At 42.6% G+C, this 23335-nt stretch overlaps 2 protein-coding genes across 2 annotated transcripts in view; both read left to right on the plus strand.

The window, feature by feature from the left end:
* Positions 1-5313, plus strand: part of UNC5B (unc-5 netrin receptor B) — a 154105-nt gene extending 148792 nt beyond the window's left edge. The window contains exons 14-17 of the mRNA XM_065407776.1: positions 272-421; positions 1699-1863; positions 3701-3879; positions 5148-5313. Coding sequence (XP_065263848.1) covers positions 272-421; positions 1699-1863; positions 3701-3879; positions 5148-5313 — 660 coding nt within the window. The remainder of the gene's footprint in view (positions 1-271; positions 422-1698; positions 1864-3700; positions 3880-5147) is intronic.
* Positions 5314-8243: 2930 nt separating this feature from the next.
* Positions 8244-23335, plus strand: part of SLC29A3 (solute carrier family 29 member 3) — a 44167-nt gene continuing 29075 nt past the window's right edge. The window contains exon 1 of the mRNA XM_065408190.1: positions 8244-8262. Coding sequence (XP_065264262.1) covers positions 8244-8262 — 19 coding nt within the window. The remainder of the gene's footprint in view (positions 8263-23335) is intronic.

A 23335-nucleotide genomic window follows, 5' to 3' on the forward strand; every position in this document is an offset into this window, starting at 1 on the left:
AACTTGGTGTCATTCTTCTTGTCATTTCAACTCTGGTTGGTTGGCTTGCATTGCAACACCAACCATTATCCATTATGTCAATATCTTCAAAACATACTAAACTTGAATGTAGTTGTTGTTGTTGTTTTTGTACTTTGTAAAGTTTTTTGGCAGAGTTCATTGAACAGTGTGGACCCTGCATTGACATAGCGCTGCCTTAAAAACTCATGTGCTCCACTTGATAGTGGTAACCTTTGATGTCATGGCTTCCCATCCTCTGTCTGCCCCATAGGAAGTGCTTGAACTGGAAAAGACTCTGGGTGGCTACCTGATAGAGGAACCCAAGCCACTACTCTTTAAAGACAGTTATCACAACCTACGCCTCTCCATCCATGATATCCCCCACTCGCTGTGGAAGAGCAAGCTGCTGGCTAAATACCAGGTGGGTGGCCAAGTGGTAATATGGGTCACATGGAATTTTCATGTGTAGCAGTACACTGGAACTTTAGCTACTAGTGCAGAGGTTGGGGGGAAGGAGAAGGACAGGGCAGAGTGATCCGAAGGTGCCCCCAAAAGGGAAACTTTACTAAAATGGTCCCTATAGAAACAACCGCTATGAAGCAATTATTCATCCATCTGTTTGTAGAAAAGAACACCCGTTCACACAGGGACCCATGTGTCATGCTCACTCATATATAATTAAGCAATAACGCATGAATGACAGTGTATATATACTCTGTGTGTGTGTGTGTGTGTGTGTGTATATATATATTATAATATATCAATATTTGAATGCCAGCAGCAATCCAGGCGCAAAAGTATGTTTGGATTATGCTTTACATGATCTGATATAGATCTGTGATCATGCCTTTGATGGTGATAAGTAAGCAATGTTCATACTATTGAGATCTAGTAATCCAGCACCTTGCCTACTCACTTTCTTATCTAGTCAAGATTTAGGGCTCCCCCATCTACCTGTGATTATCTGCTAAGAGAGTGATATATCTCTCTGCTCTCTCAGGCTGTCTTCTAAGGCAGTGGCTCTCAACCTTTCCAGACTACTGTACTCCTTTCAGGAGTCTGATTTGTCCTGTGTACCCCAAGTTTCACCTCACTTAGAAACTACTTGCTTACAAAATTAGACATAAAAATACAGTTTGTACTGACTTCGCTAGTGCTTTTTATGTAGCCTGTTGTAAAACTAGGCAAATATTTAGATGAGTTGATGTACCCCCTGGAGGACCTCCATGTTCCCCCAGGGGTACACTTACTCCAGGTTGAGAACCACTGTTCTAAGGGAAGGAGAAGGCAGCAGGGGAATTTTCACTTACCATATTTGACTCAGGGTCCCAGCATGGTAGCTGGGTCACTGTCTGTCAGCTTTCCCTGTCCCACCCTGCCAGTTGTCAGCACAGAATGATCCCTATCTCCTGCCAGTCGAAGTAGAAGCTGGGAAATCTAGAATATGACTTAAAAGCAAATCTATATGGTATTTACAGGGCTGTGTGGTCATTATTATGGTTGTTGTACAGTTAATTGTCAGGCCCCTAGAACCTTTTTGGGAGGCATTTAAAAAAATTACCACTTAAAGAAATAATAAAAATAAATAATTTCAAATGTGAAAAAACCCAATGGGTTTTAGTCAGGAAGCCCTTCCTGTATTTACGAAGGGTTGTTGAGATTTGTGTAACATTCTACTGAACTAATCTGCTGTGACAGGAAATCCCCTTTTATCACATCTGGAGTGGCAGCCAGAGGGCTCTGCACTGCACCTTCACCCTGGAGAGATACAGCCTGGCTTCCACAGAGCTCACCTGCAAGATCTGCGTCCGGCAGGTGGAAGGGGAAGGGCAGATATTCCAGCTGCACACTACACTCGGAGAGGTGAGCAAAGAGAAGGGGAAGAGAGCAGGGAGGCCGTGCCCACTCATAGTTATACCTGGGAGGGCAGAGGAAGGAGCAGGGTCTGATGATATCTCTTCTGGGGGTATTGACCTGAACTCCCAGGGGCTGATTCTGATCTGAGTTTTCCACCAGTGTAATTCTGTTGATGTCAATAGAGTGAGTGCTGATATGTGTGGTGTAAGTGAGACTGGAATCAGGCTCTCAACTAGCTCAAAGAAAGCTGGTGCTGTTGCCTCAGGGGTACACTTCCCTTTTTGCCACTCTTGTTAAATAAAAGAATAACAGCATCCTATTTCTTTAAATGTCCCTTGCCGTGTTGCTGCTGTTGCCATAGATAATAGCCTGGGATCACTGAGGCTCAGCTACAGCCATCTGTGGTTGTGTCCACTAGGCTAGTTACCAAAGAGGAAGTCCTCCATCCTCTCTAGTAACAGAGAAGACTAGAAATGGTCCTCAGATGTCCTCCATGAATCCCGGTATATCGATTTTATCTAATATAGAGGTTGCCCATCACTATAGTATCTGAGCCACTCTCAGTACTCCTCAGTGTTTTACCACTGTGGATGCCACGCTACATTAACATCTGTGTTGGCCATGGCCTCCTGTTTCTTAAGTTTGTGGTTCAGTCAGAGATTTGTCTCACAGTTGGTGGTAACTAGCTCTCTTTGTGATTCTCAGGACAATGACCAAGGCCTGTAAACCGAACTACCCTCTTCTGCTCAGAGGTGGCCCCTGTACAGCCAGTTTGTGGAATGGCAAGGCAGTGTAGGGAAACTGGCACTGTTGCTCTCCCTGCCAGGACTAGAGAAATAGTGAACCTTCAGTATCTAGGTCTGTCAACCTGCCACCTTTCACTAGCATTGCTTTCACTTCGAGAGAGAGAGAGAAAGAGGTACAGAGAAAAGCCCACTGAATTGAATGATCATCCAGTTACAGCTATTGCTGAGATACCAGCAGATCCTGGCAGTAACAACAAAGGGGCTAAGTTGTGATAAGAATTTGTTACCCTACTTTTGAAAATATCGATGAGACATTGATTTTTGGTACATGAGCAACCCCTAGAACACTCACCTGTGGATCACAAAATAATAGCACATAACCTCTGCTGTGTACGAGTTCTGTTTCCCAGAGTCTGTTTTGGGGATGACACTAAAATGCCAGTCGGCACTGTCCCCTCTCACAGCCAGGTGAAAGTGTGCACTAACCAATGAGATGGGAGTGAATGAAGAGGCCAAGGGCTGGGATTTGGTAGCCAGTGCATTTGGAAGAGTCACTGGGAATTTCAAGGCTTTAATATTTCAAGGCAGCCCTGAAAATGTGCTCTGATGCTACTGGCTCTGCTCCAAATTGTTTAGCCACATGCACTGATATTTGGAGGTTACTTCCGACTGGGTTCACTGAAGGGACCCTCAGGGGAAGAGCTTGGTGTCACTAAGAACTAGCTGCTTCACTGTTATTCTTTGTGGCATGTTATCCACCTCTCTCTTTTTGTTTCTGTTCTTAGACATCCATGCCTAATGCATTTTAGTGAATGTTACCATCTTGTATCTCTCTTTCCCTGTCCCGATCTTTTTTTCTGTCTGTCTGAGTCTCTCTGTGATCCCAAGTTATCTTTGCTGCTGGATAGTTTTTGAAAGCACTGCTGAAATTCCACATAAAGAAACACAATCATCCCTGCTCTTGGGCAGGAATGCACAGACCCTGAATTGTGGGCAGGGTAAGGTGACAAGGGGGGGACACAGTGCAGGCTGATAAGGGAGGAGTTCTCCATTGAAATCTTTTTTCTTAAATCATTCTGAAATGTTTTTTCTCCCAGAATGCCAGCTCCTTTGATGCCTTCTGCTTGCACCATGGCAGTGCTGTGACTACCCAGCTGGGACCCTATGCCTTCAAGATCCCGCTATCCATCCGGCAGAAAATCTGCAACAGCCTTGATGCCCCCAATTCAAGAGGAAATGACTGGAGACTTCTTGCTCAGAAACTTTCCATGGATCGGTGGGTTTCAGTTCACTGTATAGCACTAGATGCTCGGCTCTCACCTTCCTGCCTCACACCTGTCATTTGGGAAAACAGAGTTTTGTATTTCCTTGTTACTCTGCACTCTCCCCGCTTTCTCCTCTGAGGCAGAGTGTGGGGGCTGGTGTGACCCAGGTGTAGCATGATTATGTGCTGGGCGTTTAGTGCCCATTGTTTTACATTTATTAGAAACAATCTGAGAGAGCGGATTTACCCCAGCCTCCAGAAGGCGCTCTTGCAGCATTGCTAAGTCTCAAGGGGCAGTTACTGACTCACAGGGCCAGCCTTGGAAAGTGATTATCTTGCACAAGCCTCGAGGAGAGTGTCTGACCAACAACACAGAAACCTCTCAGGGCTTTGCAGCCCCCAAGTACAGCACTTTGGGGATCCAGCGCTGTTTCTCTGATGACACGAAGCCGGCAAGCATCGAGAACGATAGTGGGCTTATAAGGGAAGGGAGAGGGAAGGAATACTGTGTGAAAAGCCACAAAAATGAAGCTCTGGTGACTCAGAAATACCACTGTGTAGCACTAGATGTACATTCAGGAACTACTTTATCCTTGCAACCCCTTTGTGAGGTAGGGCTTTGCTATTATCCCTGCTTTACAGACGGGGAGCTGAGGCACAGAGAGGGTGAAACGATTTCTATAAGGGTGCACAGTGATCCAGTACTTGAGAGAGAATTAGAGCTCGCGAGTTTCTGATTCCCAACCCTGTGCTCCTTCCGCTCGGCCACAATGCCTTGAGACCTGGAGGGTGGGGAAGTTGATATTCCCTGTTGGGTTTGAATGGTGCTTTCCCCCCTTTAATTCATACTGTAGAGCCCTGAGTGATGTGCATCCAGTTAGATGGCTGAACGTTCCTAAAATTCTGCCATGATTGTGCAAAGCAAGTGCCTCCGGCCAGGGACCTTGATGGCTCTTGGGCTGTTCTGTTTTAAGATTTCACTTTGGGGGCAGGGGTAGAGAGAGCATTTGTAATTTTAATAAAATAAAATATGCCTTGCTTTTCCATGAATGTTTTCTGCATCAGTGCTGTATAATAAATGTAGATGATGCCCTGAGGAGCTCTGCATTTCAATTACAGCATTTCCATCCCAGTACACATCAGAGAGAATTACCCAGATTTGCTCCAGAGTCTAATATCCTGGCCTCCTTTCCCAACACCCCTTTCTGCTGCCTTCAGACCATACCAATAGGGTAAATGTGTAAAGTTAAACACAACTTTCTCTCTCTCTTCGTTCACAGGTATCTGAACTACTTTGCCACCAAAGCCAGCCCAACAGGGGTGATCCTGGACTTATGGGAAGCCCAGCACCAAGATGATGGTGATCTCAATACCCTGGCTAGTGCCTTGGAAGAGATGGGCAAGAGCGAGATGCTGGTTGTCATGGCAACAGAGGGGGACTGCTGATGTTACTTTCAAGTAGCTGGTAGTCTTTAGGCAATGGATGAGAAGGACAGAGTGGAGGGGGGAGAGAAGGAGGAGGAAGAAAATAGAGAACAGCCTTTCCTGAACTGGTAGGGATGGGTTGTGGGGACGGGGCCAATTTCTACTTTGTGTCTGGTGGGTTGCTGATCTGTAGCTAACAATGAGGGGTAAAGGCAAACTCCTTCTCCCACTCCTCCCTCACCAAGTCACTATCCGCCTTAGAGATCCAACCACACCGTTTACAAGCAATCCAAGTGTTAAACAGGCTCTCTCCTCCTCCTGGCCATCCTCCGGAGTGCGGCGCAAGAGCAGTGCATCTTTGGTGACCATGATGACAGCCATTGGTGGAAGTGGGCAGCTGCTTCCGCCATAGCATGCAGGAATATAGGGCTTCTAGAGTCTGGGTTGAGGTTTATTTTTGTTTCATTTTTGGGGGGGTTTCTTCTCCCCCTCCACCTTTGTTCTTCTTCTTTAATGGCATTTATGCTTAGAAGACTCGAGTACAATCTAGCCAAACTGCTTACTTCTGTCAAATGCTTCAGACAGCTTATTAAGGGGGAAAAAAGGAAAAAAAACCACAGTTTCTTAGGAAACGCAAATAATTTATTATCCAGATCTTTGGATGAGTCCTTTTTAAAAAAACAAAAACATTAAGTCTTTTGTGTGTGAGCAAGAGTATCAGTCTGCTTTGCGTGAGAATGAGAGAGAGAGAGAGAGAGACAGAGAGATTTAAAGTAAAACACTTGCGAGAATTAGTAATGAAAACACACACAAAAAGTCAAGAACAACTTGTTTCCATATCTCTGGACCCTTGCTGAAGTCAGATTGGTTAAGTGCCTAGAGACCCACGTGGCACAGAAGGGGCAAGCTGAGCCCTCTCCCTTATGGCTGCAGCACAATGCAAAGAGACCACTTAAGCAACCAGCTCACAGAAGAACAAACCCATTTTTGGAAACAAGGTTAAAGGGACATTGTCGCTCTTTTCATGGTTTTCTTCAAATGGCAACTAAAGTCCTCAGCGTTGTTACAGAAGCTGAAACCTCACACAGCCTTCTCTCCCCTCCTTTCAGGGATCGTTCCTTCCCAATCCCATCTCATCTCTGTTTCAATCAAAGAGAAGAATGTGGCTTCAGAGCATTAGCTTCTTTTTGTGTGCACCAGTGTCATCATTTCAATGGAATGATAATGTACAAAGGACACTTTCAGCTGCATATCAGGGGAAAGTGTATTCGTCGTTGGAGTATGGAAGTCTCTCCCAGAAGAAGCAGTAGACACCCTCAAATGAGAGATGTTTAAAACTAAACTGCAGGGAATACTCCTGCACTGGCAGGAAATTGAACAAGATGAGCATTACTGGTAATGGGCCTTTTCCTAGTTCCTAAGCAATCAGTACAGCTCTGGGAATTTCCTTTGTTAGAAAACTCACTAAACGCCCAGCACAGCCAGCAAGGGGAGGACAAGAGGCTACAGTAGCGGTTTGTTTGTTTGGTTTTTCTTCTCTTATGTGGGTTGTTTAGGAGGGAAGGTTAGTGCTTTAACACAGTGGTGAATTCATCAAAAGCTAGTTGGCATCTATGGGACAGCCTCCATCAGATTATTACAATTCTGGGGTGGGTCAGATTTTGGAGCCCAAAGTATTTAAGATCCGTATTTTTAGGAGGAAATTCTTTTGGGACATTTGGGAAAGGAAGAAAGAAACTTGTTAGGATAAATAGACCTTCATATCAACAATGTAAATACACACACTTACTGATACAGTCGTGCACTAACACACAGCAACATGCCACCATCCATAAGCCAAGACTGTAAAAAATGGGAGCCTACAGTTAGACTCCTAAATCTATATTTTGGCACTTTAAACAAGTGGTTCCCACTGGGAGGAGTGTTGAGTGAGAAGGGGTTATTTTTACAAAGCAAGGTCCAGTGGCCTGCGATATAGAGGTTAGTTTGAAGACCACATCATTTTAAAGTCCTTATAATCAAATACATCTTTTGATACAATGTTTCGCAAACTCTTACTTTGATAAATTGATTGAAATATGCTTGTACTGAACGCTGGTCGAGAGACCATAAAGAGTAGTGCAGCAAGTGGGAGAGGAGTTTGGCATGGTCGTGCAGTGGTCAATGATCTGTAAGAGAGAGTAAACAGCACATTAATGAAATTCATAGGTGGTACAAAACTAGAATGTGTTGCAAATACCAGTGAAGAAAGAGAACTAATACAAAGGGGACCCAGTGAGATTGGAAACACTGTCTGAAGATAGCAATATGAGATTAAAATTGGAAAATGCAGCTGTTTTATCTGCAGAAAAAGATCATCTGAAATACAAACTCATTGGGAAAGAGAAACCTGGCAGGCACTAATGCTAAATGAAATTGTGGGGTGGGGGAAATAAGAAAACACTGCAAATTAGACATTTGCAGCACCATGTGGCAGCAAAAATTATCAATGCAACACAATGGCATATGCAGTCAGCATTGAGTCATGAGGTCATAGTGCTACCGCTATGGCATACTGCATGCAGACTTCAGTGCAACAGTACTAGAAATACATTGACCCAACTGTAAGGAGATAGGAGACGGGCAATAAAAATGATTAGGTGTTTGATGGAGGGACTGACTGAGAAAAGATTGCGAACTAAGAACCGACTCCTCAGGACTTGTCTACACTTAATAAAATGAATTTGGATTAAACCAGGGTGTGAATTTAAAGTGCAGTAACTATTCCTGAAAAACTCCATGTGTAGACAAGCTGATGTAAATTACCATAACTCCATTGTCTGCAGTGGAGCTACATCAGTTGAGGATCTGGCCCATAATATGTCAAACTTGACTAAAGGGTGTATAAGTCTACACATATTTGAGGGAAGATGAACTATTTAGGGTGGCACAAGCAGATATAAGTAGGAGTAATGGAGAAACTGAGAAAAGGTGAGGAAAATCCCTAACAGATTAGGCTGGGGAATTTGTGGACCATTTAAAATTACACTGGACAAATATTAGAATATGTATAGTAGAAGACAGTCCCTCACTAATCTGTCTGGGTAACCTAATTTGTCTGGGAAGGATGGCATGGAGCTCAGTGGTTCTCCCTCTTAGAATTTAGCAGTTCCTTTCTTTCCTTCTTTTCTACATTAAAAGTGCTCTGTTGAAGTGAAGGTTGGTTACATAACAAAGCTGATTTTAATTAAGGGGTATCCATGAACACAACATAAGTTTCATCTCCAGGATGTGGTATTTTAATGAAGGAAAAATATTCTGAAGGGTACTTTGAATAGCCACAAATGGAAATATTTTACTCTGGTTGCTGCCTCTTAAAAGTTTCTCCTCCAGGATAAACACGTCATGACACAAACAATACAGCATTATATTGTGATGCTACTGCATCTGCTCTGAAACCCCCAATGCACTTACCACAAGATCTTTGTGGCCAATAATTTAAAACTGTACAGAATACAGTGAGCTTCCCATCATGTATTTCCCCATTCTTCTCCCTCCAGTCCACCATCTGTGGTATAGTTCTATAGCTAAAGAAAAAGTAAACACAAACTCAGGGAGCCAGTGCATAACAAAATAAGACATTGCCCTTATAAGGTAGTTTGGTATTTCCTCAGGATCTAAACCTCCAGTTGCTTAATTCTTTGGCACACAAGTACTTGGAAGCCTGTTTCCATCTCTAATGCTTCCAAATTGACAGCAGACAGTAGGAAAAGGGACCCACAGGGTCTACTTAAACAACCACATTGGGAATGGATGGATTCATTGTACAGAGGTACCATAACAGTGGCAGAACAAATCAGCCCCAGTCTTGAAACTTGATTGAAAAGGACAGTCTCAGAGCTTGGAGCCTTGCCTACATGTAGGAGAGGCTGTACCTTCTTGCCTGATTAGTCAGATGGAAGCTATTCTGGGTTTTTTTGTTTTTAAATTAATACTGGGACCATTTTTATGGTGAAAACACAATCTGTTTTCTTCAGAAGTCCTTGTATAAAAAGTTTCTTTGCCAGCACTTCAGCCATTTTCTCCTAGGTGTACACTTGTGTTGTGAATTTCAGGGTCACTAGTGTAATTCGCAAACAGAAACATCTTTTGTTTCACACGCAAAATGTGCGTTAAATATTATGTATATTAAATTTCACTTTCCCCTTTTTAATTGCAAAAAGCCGCTAAAACCTGGAAATCTGCATATATCTGTAGGTAATATACAGATCTGGATATGTATTCAGAGTTTTGGATGTATATCTTAATGAAACTTTTAAATCATCTAAGACTCAAAACTGACTACTTGGATAGATCAAATGCTCCAATGTAGCTGAAAATATTTTTGCGTGGCTGTTTTTTTAAAAACAAACAAACAAAACCTCTTAAAGCAAACAGTGTGACTGCACGGTATTCAGGAAGTTTGACAAACATGACCTTTCTCTATCACAATCCCATTTCCCAATCCTGGGAACTGCGTTGGGAGGAGAGCTCCAAGCTTATCTGACATTTCTTTGTGTTATTACATCAACAGGGTTTTCAATGTGTTGTGTAGACTTGGCTAGAAACTGAGGGGCTGATCCAGTTCCCCTTAAAGTCAGTGAATAGACTCCTGTTGGTTTTGGTGGGAGTTGAATATGGCTGTAATATAGAGAGAGTTCTACCAGTCTGTGTGACTTCATTTCATAATCTGTTTTGTTGAAATTTTGCTTGTAATCTGAACAAAATAAGCAAATATGGGAAGTAATATAGGAAGTGATAAAGCACTCAGCTAATACACAGACATTTTAACATTTTCAAAGCTACCGTAAATAACCTGTAATTGTTTATTTTCTTAGAAATTCAGTGGTATCCATGAAATTTATCCTAAATGCTCTGCTCTTGGAAGACAGGTGTAGATTGTAAGTGTGTCTGACTCTCTCTCTCTCTCTCTCTCTCTCTCTGGTTAAAGAATCACAGTGTGTTTGTCTCACTCTCAGATCAGCGTGTGGGTGAGATCAGGAGATCAATGTGTGTTTGTGTCCCCTTTTCTCTGAGTACAGAACCAGAATGTCTGTATATGTGCTTTTCTCTCTCTCAGATCCCTGTGTGTGTGTGTGTGTTTCTTAGGCTTTCTGATCAAGGGAGCAGTGTGTGTGTGCGAGGGAGGGAAAGGGAAGGGAAGGTATTTGCTTCTCTCGGATCAGTGTGTGTGTGTTGTGGCCCCTTGTCTGACTTCGTCTCTCTTGGATCATGGGATTATAGTGTATGTGGCACTCAGATCACTGGGTCAGAGTGTCCAAGTACTGTACATGCTGCCTTCTCCTTTGGTCATATGTGTGTGTATCTCTGTCCCTCGGAGATGCACTATGCTATGATCACACAAAGCAGGGTAGCAGCTTTGTGATACTGGGCAGGCATTTCATAGTTTCATTGAAAAAAATCAGCTGTTGTTTCTCTTGTTGAGAGCATCCATTCTCTTGCTCTGCATTCTGTTTGCATATTTATATGTCCAGGGGATGAGTTTGTCAGCATCCTCTAAACACACATCTGTTTATTCTGTAAACTAAGAACTGTAAATAAAGTTTAGCATTCCTATTGTAACAAAGTAATTTTTATGCAATAAATTATATTTCCTAGTCTAATAAAAATGAAATGTGGTTTGCTTCTTTATTCCTGTTTCAATTCCAGGTGGGTTTGGCTCCAGCTGGTCTTATTTCTAGGAAAATTTAATCTTGGTTTCACTGCCCAGCACTCTCGTCCTGCCATCTCTACAGGCCCTTTCCAGCCCACTACTCGGTAATGGCTTTCCAACACTCCTATCCATCCTCATCTGCACTTGTCAGTCACTGCTGGGAGAAGACCTCAGCGCTGTTCCAGCTATTAGATGGAAGGGAGAGTTCGATTGGAACTTAACTGTGGGTGGCCAGTGTGGGCTGAAGAGAGCCTGCCACTCCAATACCAGTCCAACTCCCACACTGACCTTCCCTTGTGGCTGAAGCTCTGAGAGCTGGCTTCATCAATCTCCTCACTGTCACAGATGGGCAAACTGACTTCTCTCAACTCTGGTTCTAGCGTTACCCTTGCCATCACACACCATAAGGAGACCCCGGCCACCTTACCAACCATCCAACACCCAGGTGCATCCCTGCTCCCCGTACCTTTTACAAGGTCCAGTGCTTCACTGTAACCACGTCCACTTTGTTTCCTTGAACTCTCAACCTTGCCCAGGCTGTATTGCACACCAGATTTGACATTGAAGGCATCTAGTTCCCAGTAGAGACCTAGCTGGACACAACAGTGCCTCTGAAAAGGGAAATGGCCCAGGAAGACCTAGAAAGCAGGGGTTAGCACTAGAACTGGTCAGGATTTTGTTTATTTTTCATCAAAAATGCCAATTCATTGAAACCGAAATGACATGAAACCGCGTCGGATTTGACAAAATGTCAAAAAAGTTTTAAAATTGTTAAAGCATTTTCTTTTGACATTTTAAAAATGAAAAAAAATCATTTTCTGGATTGAAAATATTTTTGTCTTGAAATGTAAGCTGCTAATTAGACTGAAAATGTTAAAGTTTGAAATCAAAACATTTGAAAATTATCACGAAACCTTTTGATTGTCCAGAAATGGGGGGTGGGAGGGAAGGGTTTTGTTTTGTGAGTACTTTTGAGCTTTTGACTTTTTGTCCTGAATCAGGATGGAAAAATATTTCAAACTCTCAAATATTTGCAAGAGGGAAAACCGGTAACCAGGAAAACCATCTCTAGTCATCATAAGCCGTGAACTGAGCAGCTTCTCCCCTCTTGAGGCCTTGACTGAGTGAATGGCTGATCTTTGATAAGCAGGTCATCTTACCCACAATTCTCTCTGTTAAAGAAAACCCATCGTCTACCTTCATTTCAGCCCAAAGCAAAAGAATATTTTGCTCTTGAACAACATGCCTTCAGCTGAGATGGAGATAGTGCCTCCCTGAGAAGATTGCATCCCAAACCAGCAGGTAAGATGCCGTACTAACGCCCAGACACAGCACTCCACTAAGCTTTTTCTATAGGAATATAGTCTCTTTTGGCAACAGTTAGCCTTTTCAACTTCTCCTCTAACCCAAGGTATATAAGGGACCTGTGTATCCAAGGGGAGGTTTTAGTGGTTAATCCCTGTTGCTGTCCTTGCTATCCATAGCCTTTCTGTCATGGAGGAGTAAGTAGGTGACTGTGGGAAGTGTGCTGAACTGTACTTTGGAGTAGAAGTCTCTTCGTTTGCCACCAAGTTCTGACCTAAAGAGAGAGAACTATTCCTAATTTATTTGTATAGAACATTGAAACCTGCGCTTTGGCTGCCTGCATTCAGGCAGAATTAGCCTATATGGCTTGGATGCTCAGGATTTTTCCACAGGTTTCAGCTCAACCAGTTGTGGCACCAGAGGAAGTGCTTATGTAGACAAGACACTGGTACTTATCAGTGCTTTTCCCACTGGGTCATTTAGACCCCCACTTAGAAGGATTAGATGACATAGTATTTAAAAATGCAGGAACATTGTCTACATCAGTACTCCTCACTTTGCTGTGACGCATGGAAGTGAACTACTGGGAATCTTGGCAAAAAGTCTAGTGTCAACACAGCTCACAGGCCAATATGCTGGTTCATTATTTCACTAACCACTTTAATGCAGCCACCTCCAAGGTGGAAAGTGGCAGCTGTTCAACAGTGCAGAGCAACACTACAAATAATTTTGGGCAGGAAGTGAAGGAAGGGTTACCTAGGGAGGTTGTGAAATTCCCATCACTAGAGATTGTTAAGAACAGGTTAGACAGGAACGTCAGGAATGGTGTAAGTATACTTAAGCCTGCCTCAGCATAGGGGCTGGATTAGATGACCGTTTAAGATATGTTCCAGCCCTACACTTCTATGATAATGTGGATTAATACTTTCAGAGTAGCAGCCGTGTTAGTCTGTATCAGCAAAAAGAACGAGGAGTACTTGTGGCACTTTAGAGACTAACAAATTTATTTGAGCATCAGGTTTTTTTCGCCTGCTGATAATAGCCCACCTTAACTGATTACTCTCGTTATAGTTAGCATGGCAACACCCATTTTTTCATGTCCTCTGTGTATATATATCTTCCTACTGTATTTTCCACTGCATGCATCCAATGAAGTGGATTTTAGCCCACGAAAGCTTATGCTCAAATAAATTTGTTAGTCTCTAAGGTGCCACGAGTACTCCTCGTTGGATTAATACTGTATCTGATTGAAGGTAAAGGAGAAGGTGCAGGTAGGTAGAAGTTATTTAATGGAACTGAAATGCAACCAGGACATCAAGGCCAACATCCCTGGCAGCTGACTCTCCACAGAGTTAGTGCTTTCCCTATAAGCTTGTCACATTTCTGAAGGGAAGAATGTGATTATTTTGCCAGGGGAGAACACAGTGAGCTGCAGAAACTCCAAGGAAAGCATCCTCCATAATATCCTCACAGAACCTGCTTGCCCTTTGAAACGTGTGCCCAGTCCAGTGGGCATCATTTCAAATTGCTTATACTCCAATATGTCTCTCCAGGGTGTTGTTGGGAAGAGGAGGATTCCTTAATTGGCTAAAGAAGTATGCTGCATCCTAGGCTTTCTTTAGGCAGGTACATCAGAGGCTGGATCTTTTTGCTTTCCTCTCCACCTGAGCTGAGAATAATGTATGTGTCATCTGTGCTCTGTCTGGGTGGTAGTGTGTAGGGGACACATTGATTGTGCTGGGTGCACTGGCCATAAGCAAGTGTGGTTTTCCCCCCTCAAATAAAGTGCACTTTTCAGTTTGAAAGATCCCAACCACCAAAGAGAGAGAGAGAATTGGGAACAAGTGACCCCCTGTTACCTTTACCATGTCTATCTTGCGAGGATCCATTTTGTTAACAGAACTGTGGAAGGTTTGTCTGGTGGCTGCTGCTGCCACCGCCTGGAGCCCTTATGCTAATTTTTTTATTAGTATTTAAAAGAAAAAAGGCTGAATCCGAAAGCCTTTCACAGCGATCAAATGCAATGCATTTTTAAAAACTGTTTTCAATTTGCATCATTTTATTCTTTCCATGCTGTGGTAATGAGACGTGTTTTGTGCCTTGCCTCAAAGTCTTCCTGTTCACTTTAGCCTGTGATTCATTTAAAATCCCACTCCCCCTTCCCTCTCTCTAGGTCTTCCTCCTTCCCCTATCCCCTCACTGTCACTAGCCTTCAAGAATATTTAAGTGCATACTTGCTTCTTGTAAACTTCCTCTATTTTTTCTTCTTCTCAGTATCTTATGATGCTTCATAGAAAGCACTGTATGAGAATAAACAGAATGTCCTAATGGGCATCCATTATCTGGAAAGGCATGGGTGCCCTGCTTGCAATGACATACATTTTCCATTAGATGGCAACATTGCTCCTCCACCCTGGAGCCGGCATCTGAAACAGCAAGTCTGATGTTTAGTTAGAGGAATGGGGGATGCATCTATTTTTCGATCACTATTATATGCTTGATGAAATGCCACTGTAATAATTAAAACATGGCTATGAAAAATATAGTAAATACGACAAAATTGCCTAATAAGTGATGAATTGATCACAGTTACTACCTGATCGGGCAGTTGCCGCACGTTGTCGTCTCAAAGGCAAACGCTGAGAACAGTGCTCCCTTTTTCTTCTTTTAAATCAACTCAAACAACCCCAGATGGCCTGAGGCTGAGCAGGAGACCTGCTCATATACAGACAGGTGCTTTAATACCACAAGTCTAATTGTCCAGGCTTCTGGGGGAGAGGAAAACAATAACTCATACATTTTAAAACCTCCAGATGGTGACCTAAACTAGTTTTTCTAAATATAAGAGTGCCTTGATTTAAAGGTCTAACGTCCTGGGGTCTTCCAGGGCTAGTGCAGTTTGCCCATTGGAAGTCTGGGAATCTCCTCTTTCCAGCAACGTACACCTCTTGCTTTTAGCACTTAAGGCTCATAAAATGTCCAGCTTAAACCTGATGCTGTTTGAGTTCTGTACATTGCCTGTGTAAGCCTTTGGGACAGTGTGATTTTTAGATGGACACCTGACCTGGGAGAGGTGACAGAGTGTCATCCACGTACATGACCTAAAGTCATGTTAACTGTGTTGAAGGATCAACAGACACACACCTCGTGCCTCCCTTCTCCTCAACCCACCATTCCCTGCCTTCAGGTGGGCTGTGGGTCTTTTTTGAGGGGGGAAGGGGATAGATATGTCGGCCCTCACACTCCAGAGCAGGATTGTGTATTGGGTGCCTCCCAGCAGACCAGCTGAGGGTTCTCCTGGCTTCCATCTTGACATCCCAGTAGAGAGTCCTGTGTGAACCCCTGATCCAGGGACTCAGGGTGCTCTCTCCTGGGAACTGTTGTTCCTGGAGTTGGGCTGATGACTCTCTCTCCAGCTGCCAGATGATAGGTGGTAGCCCCTGGCCCCCCTCCTCCCCATCCACAGGTGGAGAATTACAGTGGCAACCAGCAAGTCCCCCTCAGCCCCAAGTGCTTAACTGAGTACCTGCTCAGCTGGGGCTTCCCTCCACAGAACAAACTGCCCATGATGCATGCAGTCTGCTCAACATGTGCTCCTCAGCTGCACAAATGACATTTCTGAATCCAGTGCCAGGTCTTGAAATTATAAACAAAAGGAGAGGTAGTCTTCTGAGCGCCACCCACAAACCAAGCTCCATCCACTGGGGATGACAAAATGAGACACTGCTCATAGAAGATTGCAGGTGTACAAACTTGGTTCTGTCTGCTCCGCTGGCCTTCTCAGACTTGACTCCCTTTCAAGGGGGTCAAACACACCCATGGGCAATTTGGGTTTGGCTCTCCCTCAGTGGAATCTGGAAGCTTCACTAGACTCCTTTTTTCTCCTCCTGGTTTTTTGGCTCTATGGATCAATTTGGGGGATGCGGAGAGGAGGGAAAATTGGTGGTATTCTCCCAAATGCCACCCACTCTTCGCACCAAAATGAATCATTCAATAGTTCATGCAGATCTCCATAATATGATCCTCCTCTTTCTCCCTTACATGCTTTGTTCAGCAGTGAAATATTTCATGTTGATATCATAATTGGACATCTGAGTTTACACCCCACTGGGATGAACACGGCTGTTCATTCTTCTCAGCGCTATTATTTCAAGATGTTTGCAAACTCAGGTAGACATCACTCCATCAGTTTATATGTGGTTCATACTTTTTTTTTCTTCACACAATAAAGGACAAGGATTTACCTTTGGAAAAGAAAGCTCAGCTTCTGGACTACAAGATGAGACCCAAAACTGGGGGCTGTATGCACAGGCCCAATGGTTAAGATTGCCCTTGCAATATTCCGTCCTAATTCCCAAAACACTTTAACCCTGTGCTAGAGCAATTATCACCAGAGTTGAGCGTGTAATCCCATTATACCATATATACGGTGGTGATATCCACGTGCTAAACTCTTTTATCATGCACCTTTGACCATTTCACCTGCCTTCTGCCCAGCCATGCCAAACCCGCAAAAAAACAACAATGCAGAAATTGGGCTTGGTTTTGGCTTAATTGGCTTGTGAGTTGCTTGTTGGCTAGTTTATGACTTGTTGCTTGTTTGGCTTATAGCTTGTTGCTTCTTCTTTTTTTTTTTTTTTTGATAGGTTCCCAGCAAGCAGGGGCAAGGGGTGGGGAGAGTCAGGGGTGCACAGCGGGCCCACCACAGTCCCAGACTACTCGCCGGAGGGATCTAGGCACATAGAGTGTTGGGATTCTTAGGGACTGGCTTGTTTTGGCCTTGTTTTGAAATGGGATTAGCTTGATTTTTGGCTTATTGTGAAAGTCGGGGTGCTTGTTTACCGCGTGAAAGTTGGCAACTGTGCTTCTGCCCACTAATCCATCTTTCTCGGGGCTTAGTGTAAAATCCCAAACTTCTGAGCAGCTTCAAATGGCTGGCTATTAATTTCATTTTACTTGGTACTAAAATAGCCTCCCAAATAAATGTTTCCTTCTTAGGCCCTACACAGGCAATACACAGAACTCAAACATTGTCAGGCTTAAGTTGTACATTTTATGAGCCTTAAGTGCTAAAAGCAAGAGCTTTACACCACTAGAAAGAGGAGATTCCCAGACTTCCAATAGACTAACTGCACTAGCCCTGGAAGTTCCCCAGGACAGTAGACCTTTGAGGAAGGCACACTTATGTTTAGAAAAAGTGTTTTAGGTCACGTCTAGAGGTTTATAAATGTACGAGTTATGGTTTTCCTCTCCCTCAGAAGCTTGGACAATTAGATGCAGAGTGCTAAGGCGCCTGCCTGTGTAAGAGCAGGGATTTTTAAAAAGTCTCAGTAAATTTATTGCAATCTCTTAAAAATTATACATATTTTTTTGGTGAAACCTGTAGCACATACAGAATAGCCAAATGTGTGATACAAAGGTTTTACCAGCATGAGTTTGGGCTGGCTGCATTACAAATGGCACGGCAGTTATGGAGGTTATCCTACAAAAATACCAGTAAAATCTTTATACCACATCACAGAGCAATGTACATAAGTCTGGCCATATTGGGTCAGACCAATGGTCCATCTAGCCCAGTATCCTGTCTTCCGATGGTGGCCAATGCTTCAGGGGGAATGAACAGAACAGGAATCATCAAGTGATCCATCCCCTGTCGCTCATTCCCAGCATCTGGCAAAATGTAGTTTCTATTCATTATTATTATTTTATTTTACTTTTTATGGGCATTGGGGTAGCACCTGGGATTCCCAGGACCCCATTGTACCAGATGCTGTATAAACAGAATAAAAAAAATGTAGTTATGTCCCAAGAATCCTTTAACTGCCCTCCCCTTTTCTTCTTTGCTTAGAGCTGAGCAAAGTTTATTCTGCCATTGCCTTCAGTATCTTTTCATTTCTTTTGCCATCTCCAATAGGGGAGGGGAAGAAAATAGACTTGGGCAAGTCTGGTAGAAAATCCAACAGGACCTCCTCATATAGGTTCTGATCCAAAGTCCACTGAAGCCAATAGAAAGACTCCCTACTCCATGGGGCTTTGGAATGTGGCTATAGCTCCTGGGGAAGGCAAGTGATAGGGCTAGGCGGGGAATAGCAGTAGAAAAAACATGTCACAAGTGTATGTAAAATCTGTTCTGGTCCAACATGTAACGGTGTTACTGATTGAACACATCCATCTTTTGGCTTTTTAAACACTTTCATGGATACTATTTACTTGATAGACCATGACAGCTTCAGTTAAATACAGATTTTGTTACCAATACTAATTGTATTGTTTACCCTGGTAGGCTGTCACGGTCTCTTGTGCTAATCTGATCAGAGGCACTTTTTAAACAGTGGATTTTTTGACATGATAGACCATAGCAGCTTGGAAATATCAGGCAAATCCTTCTGAGCTGATGGATTACAGACCCAGATAGGCTGTAAGAGCTCCTCGGGTGCTTTCATGGTTTGATATGTCAATGCAGATGAAAATCCCAAGGAAAACTAGGCAGTGAAAGAACAACACTCATACAGAGTCATTCAGTCTTAGGTACATTCCATTTGGTACCGTACCTCAGGGGTGGCCACGTTTCCTTCTTGTTTGCTGGGGGAAAAAATAGAGCCCAGGGTTAATTTTACATCTGGATGACCAAGCCAGTCTGATTTATTTCCCTAAAAGGCTACGAAGAAGGTGGTGCAGTTGTGTTAAGGACAACGCACTTGTTTCCAGGCAGCTGTGGGTTGTTTTATGTATGCATGCAGTGCTGCTATGGGTAGCTGAGGTGTTTGCATATCTATTCTGCAGTAATTGTTTTATCTCTGAAAAAAATAATTGTACTAGAATTTCTCAAATCTTTCTGCATGTATGCAGTCCCAGTGGAGGGCTCTGCTGTTTCTTTGCCAGTTTTGATGTGGATGGTGACTTTCAAACTCTGTAGACAAGTAGGAAGTGGCAGGAGCCATTTGGACCTAGAGACAAGGCAGTCATGTGCAGGCTCCTGTGCTCCTGCAGAGACGGGATACTGAACAAGATAGACAATAGGCCTGATCCAATGTGATAATTCCAGTGTTCCTCTCCATCCTTACCTGTTTCCATACAGAGACACTCCCTGCCACTAGGGAAAGGAAGCAAAGTCTCTCCCTGCTCTCCCTCCTTCCCCCCCAAGCCTGAACCAGAGGACATAGAGCCAGATTCTCAGCTGGTGTAAATTGATGTAGCTCTATTGAAATCAAGGAGGATATGGGTCTGATTTTCAGAAGTACTGCTAAGCACCTGCAAGTCCCACAGTGAAGTCAATGAGAGCTGTAGGTTCCCAGCACCTCTGAAAACCAGACACGTTAGAACTGTAAAGGTTACATGTGATTGGCTGCAATTTTTACTTTCCGTCTAGGGCTCTGGTAGGAAGGAGAGCAGCAGGAGAGTAGGAATGCACAGGATGATAGGACAGTGAATTAACATAGGTTGGTTAGAATGAACAGCTGGAATGGTAGTTGGGAGTAGTCTGTATTTAAATTAATTCAATTTAAAAAAAAATGAAGCTAACAACAATGAGGTAGAGAAGCATTTGGGCATAGGTCTTGTTTTGTTTTTTTTAAAGGAGGGCAAGCCTTTAATCTCATATATTTTTAAAAGGTTAGGATATAAAAAATAGAAAGATGCCAGTGTTAAACTCTATATTTTAAACTATGCACACATATATGAGGCAAAGGTTAAGCCAAACCTGAAAAAGGTCATGTTTACTATAAGCAAAAATAGGACTAAAATTAACACAAAAATATTCAGTAAAAATCAAAGATTAACATTATTTTAGAGATTAAAATATAGGAAATGATCAAATTAATACAAACAGAAAAAAAGGGAACAAATAAGATGTGTGCCTGATCACTTTGGGCCCGATATTGCAAACATTTACAAACATTAATAAAATTACTCACCTGTGTAGTCCCATTAACTTCTGTAGGACTACTCATGCATAAAATTAAGTATATGTGTAAGAGCTTTGAAGAATCAGGGCTCTGAGTAGCCCCACTGACTTCATGTGGGCAAAGTCATTCATGTGCTTAATTCTTTGCAAAATTGCCCCCCTAGACGATAAACTTTTTGAGGCAGGAACCTTTTCTTGTGTGTTTTTTCGGTACCTTGCACAATGGGACTCCAATCCTGACTGGGGCTATTGAGTATTACCACAACAAAAGCTAATAATAATAAATAATGTTTTCAACCTTTTTTTTTATGGGTGATCTCATAAAAATCACAATCCATTTTTCTGGTGAAGCGAGAAAAACAAATGTGATAATGCTACTGTGACAGAATATACCCCTGTGTTCACACCCTACACATTACTGTAATAATGTTTATACAAGGTATGCCTAGTGAGGTATCATTTAAAAATTCATAATTTGCTGATCAATAATAACATGGCAAAGTACACATAGCAGCGTTATGTGTAAAGTTATAAACGTAAGCTGAGCTCATGACTAAAGGTATATTTTCCAGATAAGTCTGGGGAGTGGCCAAGCCAGTTTCTCACAGACAAATGGCAAGATAATGCCTCAGTCAGGTATAAACAAGTTCTAATGGACCATTACCAGCTAAGTGGCCCTTCTCTGGCAGGAAAGGGGTCGGGGCAAAAATCTCCATCTTAGCCAAGAAACAGCATGGAGTTTCCTTCCACATAGACTGCCTGCTGCCTTGCTCCCAGCTAGAAATGCTTCTTAAAAGAGGGACAGGACTATTAAAAGAAGGGGGAGACATCCCAGGCCTGCCCCTCCCCCTGCCCATCACATTCTCGGCACCTGAAAAGATAAAGGAAACAGCTGTTGGAGTCTGGGGGAGGGGTCCTGACCTAAAGAGTTTGATCAGTATGACTGCTGAAAGCATGCAGCGAGAAAACGTTGCTTTGAATTGAATATAGTTTGTTAAGGTAGGCACCAGTAAGCATTTGATCTTTATTTTTCTTGTAACCATTTCTGACTTTTATGCCTCATTACTTATAGTCACTTAAAATCTCTCTCTTTGTAGTTAATCAACTTGTTTTACTATTTTATCTAATCCAGTGTGTTTAAATTGAAGTGGCTGGATAGCTATTTAAAATAATAAACTGGCATATTATTCCCTTAAACTAAGGAATGATGGATGTAATATATTCGTATTGTTCAGAAACAGGCTTGGCAGTACAGGACATACATTTCTGTGAGAAGATCTGGGATGGGGGTGTATTGGGGTCACCCAGCAACATAACTAAGGCTGGTAAGAGCCAGGGTGTGGCTGGCTGCAGCACACCCAGATACATAGCTGGGAATGATTTGCATGCTGGAGGCTGTTTGTGAGCTGTCCAGGTTGGAGGCTACAGCAGCAAGGCATTGTAAAGGGCATGCCAGATTAGAGGGTAGGGGTCACACAGCTCCCCACTAGTCTGGATTATGCCCCTGGTATGTCATAGCTACCAAGTTACAATGTTATAGTTTTGTGATTTTAGAGGTATTTATTGATTTTCAGGTAAATATGCATTCCTGAGATGAAGGTGAAAAGCTCCCTATAAAAAGAGGAGAGAGAGAGAGAGAGAGAGAGAGAGAGAGAAAAGGAATAAGAAAGATAAATTATACTTTTATAACAAATTCATTTTTTTATTGTGTGCTCTTTTATTTGAATTGATCTTAAGTCAGTGTACAGGTATCCCCTCCCTCCCCCCACATACTGGCACCACTTCTCATTGGACTCTCAAGGGGCACTGTAAAGCCTTCATTCACATCTATAATTGGGGAACACAGCCCATTTGCTTGACAAAAATCAAAGAATTGCCTTAAAAGTGTCTGTCTTAAATTTAACTTAGAGGTAAATCAGTAACTTTACCAAGAAATTTAACACTCTTATGTGTTCAAGGAAGTGAAGTGAATAATGGGCAGATGCCTAAGACAGAAGAGAATACCTTTTCAGCTCACCAGTGTTTGGTATGTCATAGTCTGACAATGAGACTGAACGTGGCTTTTTTGGAAACACTGATTTTTGTAGTAGTTCTTCTGCTAGAGCTTATTAATTGCAAATAAAACAGCTGATACATTTAGTTGGGGTTTTTTTTCTGTTCTTGATTTGTTTGTGAGCCAATGTTCCTTTCTGCAAATGTATCCATAAATATTCACCAAAAAGTTGGACCAAAAAAATTCAGCCTTTGGGTTATTTGCAAACTTCACTTTGATTCTTCATAGTGCAGGGTCATTTAAGTCACAATATTGTTTCTGTACTGATTCCTCGTTAGATTGTTGAAACTTTAAACAGAAGAGCAACAATAAATGGCAAAAAGTGGATAATGACTAAAGACTACTCTTGCATATGCACAAGTATCCTTGTTAACAAGTCTTCATTATGTCCAGCTCTAGCTTAACAGGAGTGAGTAGAGACTAGCTGAAATTGCTGAGAGAGTTTCAAGACAGAAATTTCAGGAAATGGGGAGCAAAAGGGAAGAGTTTCACATTGAGTAAGCTTAAATAAAGATTCTTCTTCGAGTGTTTCCCTTCCTATCCTTTGTTGGGTTTGTGTCTGAGTAATCACAATAAGTAAAGGCAAGCATGTGTGTAAATTTTTGCAAGCTCAGCTCTGCAGAGTGTAATATCTTTGGGACAGGGGACTGTCTCATGCTGTCTGTATAGTGCTTAGCACACATGAGGCCTCTGGGTGTTAAAGTAAATAAATAATAATGCTCTCTTCCACAAGCAAGGGGAGAGTTCTGTAGTCAACAATTATCTTTCTGTAGTTCCCAGCTGTGTGGACAGCAAGTGAAATTTGAAAGAAATCAGATGCTTGCCCTGAACGAGGAAGAAGCAGAAAACTGAAATAACAGCAGTAAACAATAACTGGAAATAGGGAAGAAAGTAATAGAAGAAAATGGAAATTTTGTTCTACAAACAATGTTTTTTACACTTCTACAGTGCCTTTCCTCTTGAACGATTCCAAAGAGCATTGTATGATGTACAAACTAACAAGGGATCACTTTGTCCACAACCCTGCGGTGGAATGTAGAATTTCAACAGTTGTGAATAAGCAACTCTGCACAGTTGGTTGGGACAGAAA

The sequence above is a fragment of the Emys orbicularis genome, chromosome 7, assembly GCF_028017835.1.
Source record: "Emys orbicularis isolate rEmyOrb1 chromosome 7, rEmyOrb1.hap1, whole genome shotgun sequence".
Taxonomy (NCBI): domain Eukaryota; kingdom Metazoa; phylum Chordata; order Testudines; family Emydidae; genus Emys; species Emys orbicularis.